At 44.9% G+C, this 1,837-nt stretch overlaps 1 protein-coding gene across 1 annotated transcript; it reads right to left on the minus strand.

The window, feature by feature from the left end:
* Positions 1 to 431: 431 nt before the first annotated feature.
* Positions 432 to 1,316, minus strand: LOC119242244 (olfactory receptor 7A10-like). The gene is made up of 2 exons (XM_037507985.1): positions 932 to 1,316; positions 432 to 646 (listed from the first exon to the last, which is right to left on the minus strand). Exons 1-2 carry the CDS (start codon positions 1,284 to 1,286, stop codon positions 432 to 434), a joined length of 570 nt encoding a protein of 189 aa, XP_037363882.1. The 5' UTR covers positions 1,287 to 1,316.
* Between the last annotated feature and the right edge of the window lie 521 nt (positions 1,317 to 1,837).

Below are 1,837 nucleotides of genomic sequence, written 5' to 3' on the forward strand. Positions count from 1 at the left end.
CCAGAGACAGAGTGGGGACCAGGCCAGGAAGATCTATTGAAATATACTACTGAGGGGTGAAGCGGATGAGACAGGAGAGGTCTGCTGTGCCATGTGGGCCAGCTCCTCAGCCTGCCCAGAACTGAACTTGAGCTGCAGTGGCTGATAACAGCTTGATAGCACTGTCTTTAACCCCTGCACTACAAGGGAGGCCCAATCTCTGAAAAAGATTTGCAAAAACATTTTGGAAATAACATTGGAGAGACTATGTATCAGAGTAGAAAGCATACTAATGTGAACTTAATAATTGTATAGGGAATTTTATTGGCTAGAGGTCAATGAAATAGAATTCTGGGATATAAATCAAAAGAACAAGTTCTGTCCCCTGGTGAGATGACACAATAGCAATTTTTGGTTCCAAAATTTTCAGCCCTGCACTCGCAGGCATTTCTTCAGTCCCCAGACAATTTTTGTAATATAGCAGCCACCCCAAACATTTTTTTCAGAGCCCCCCTTATGACTCTGTTCCTCAGACTGTAGATGAAGGGGTTCAGCATGGGTGTGACCACGGTGTACATCACTGATGCTATTGCACTTGAGCGTGGGTTGTGGGGAATGGCGGAGCTAAGGTACACTCCTACAGCAGTGCCATAAAATAAGGAGACAACTGAGAGGTGAGAGGCACAGGTGGAAAATGCTTTATGCTTCCCCTGAGCTGAAGAGATTCTACGTATGGTGGAAACTATTTTAGAGTAAGAGTAAAGGATCCCAGTGAGGGGCCCCCCAGCCAGGAAAACTGTTACCAAATACGTCACCAAGTCATTAAGAAAGGTGTCAGAACAGGAACACTGAAGAACCTGATTGAGTTCACAGAAAAAATGGGGGATTTCCATGTTTGAACAGAAAGACAGTTGCAAGACCATTAGGCTTTGTAATAAGGGATTTAAGACACCAATGCTCCAGGACAGCAGGACCAGCAGCCCACAGAGCCGGGGGTTCATGATGACTGTGTAGTGCAGCGGGTGGCAGATGGCCACAAAGCGGTCATAGGCCATCACGGTCAGCAGGAAGTCATCCAGCCCGGTAAAGAGTATGAAAAAATACATCTGGGTGATGCAGCCTTCAAAGGTTAAGGTTTTGCTCTGTGTCTGGATGTTGACCAGCATCTTGGGGATGGTGGTGGAGGTGAAACAGATGTCCACAAAAGACAGGTTGGAGAGGAAGAAGTACATGGGGGTGTGGAGGCGGGAGTCTGATCTGAAGGCCAGGATGATGAGCAGGTTCCCCAACACAGTGATGAGGTACATGGAGAGGAAAAGCCAAAAAATGAGGGGCTGAATTTCTGGTTCCTCTGATAACCCCAGAAGAATAAATTCTGAACTGTGAGTGTCATTCCTTGGTTCCATGTGGGCCAGGTGATGACTAGGAAAGAAAAGGTAATGATTTATTTTTCACAAATGGGCATTACTGATTTAGAAGAAATGCTATTATATATTCTTCTAGTGAAGAATTAAATACCAATGTGATTTTATGAAATGTTTTCTTTTTACTTTATCTCTTGTGTCACTCCAATTAGATGAGATCATGTAGGTTGTGGGTCTGCTAGTCTTAAGCGGCCTGTTCTGCCACCATTATTGTTACGTGCAGTTCTGCCTTCCTATACCAAGGTCAGAACTGCCCAGTCTATCAGTCATAGAAAAATCTTACACGGTACCTTTCAAATCAAGCAAGACTAGAAAGCTTAATCGCTCTTGGGAAGGGCATGCATCATGAGTTATGACCGGAAAAGCTTGGGGGGCTAAGGACCAATGTATGACAAGGGACCCTCCCAGTTGATCAATGGAATGGCTTGTTGATA

This window comes from Talpa occidentalis, unplaced genomic scaffold, assembly GCF_014898055.3.
Source record: "Talpa occidentalis isolate TD23 unplaced genomic scaffold, MPIMG_talOcc4v2.1 talOcc4.12, whole genome shotgun sequence".
Classification (NCBI taxonomy): domain Eukaryota; kingdom Metazoa; phylum Chordata; class Mammalia; order Eulipotyphla; family Talpidae; genus Talpa; species Talpa occidentalis.

Coding starts and splice junctions, on each gene's coding strand:
- LOC119242244 (XM_037507985.1), bottom strand. CDS start 1,286: ATGTACCTCATCACTGTGTTGGGGAACCTGCTCATCATCCTGGCCTTC. Junction 647..931: donor CCTGCTGTCCTGGAGCATTG/GTGTCTTAAATC, acceptor CTCACCTCTCAG/TTGTCTCCTTATTTTATGGC.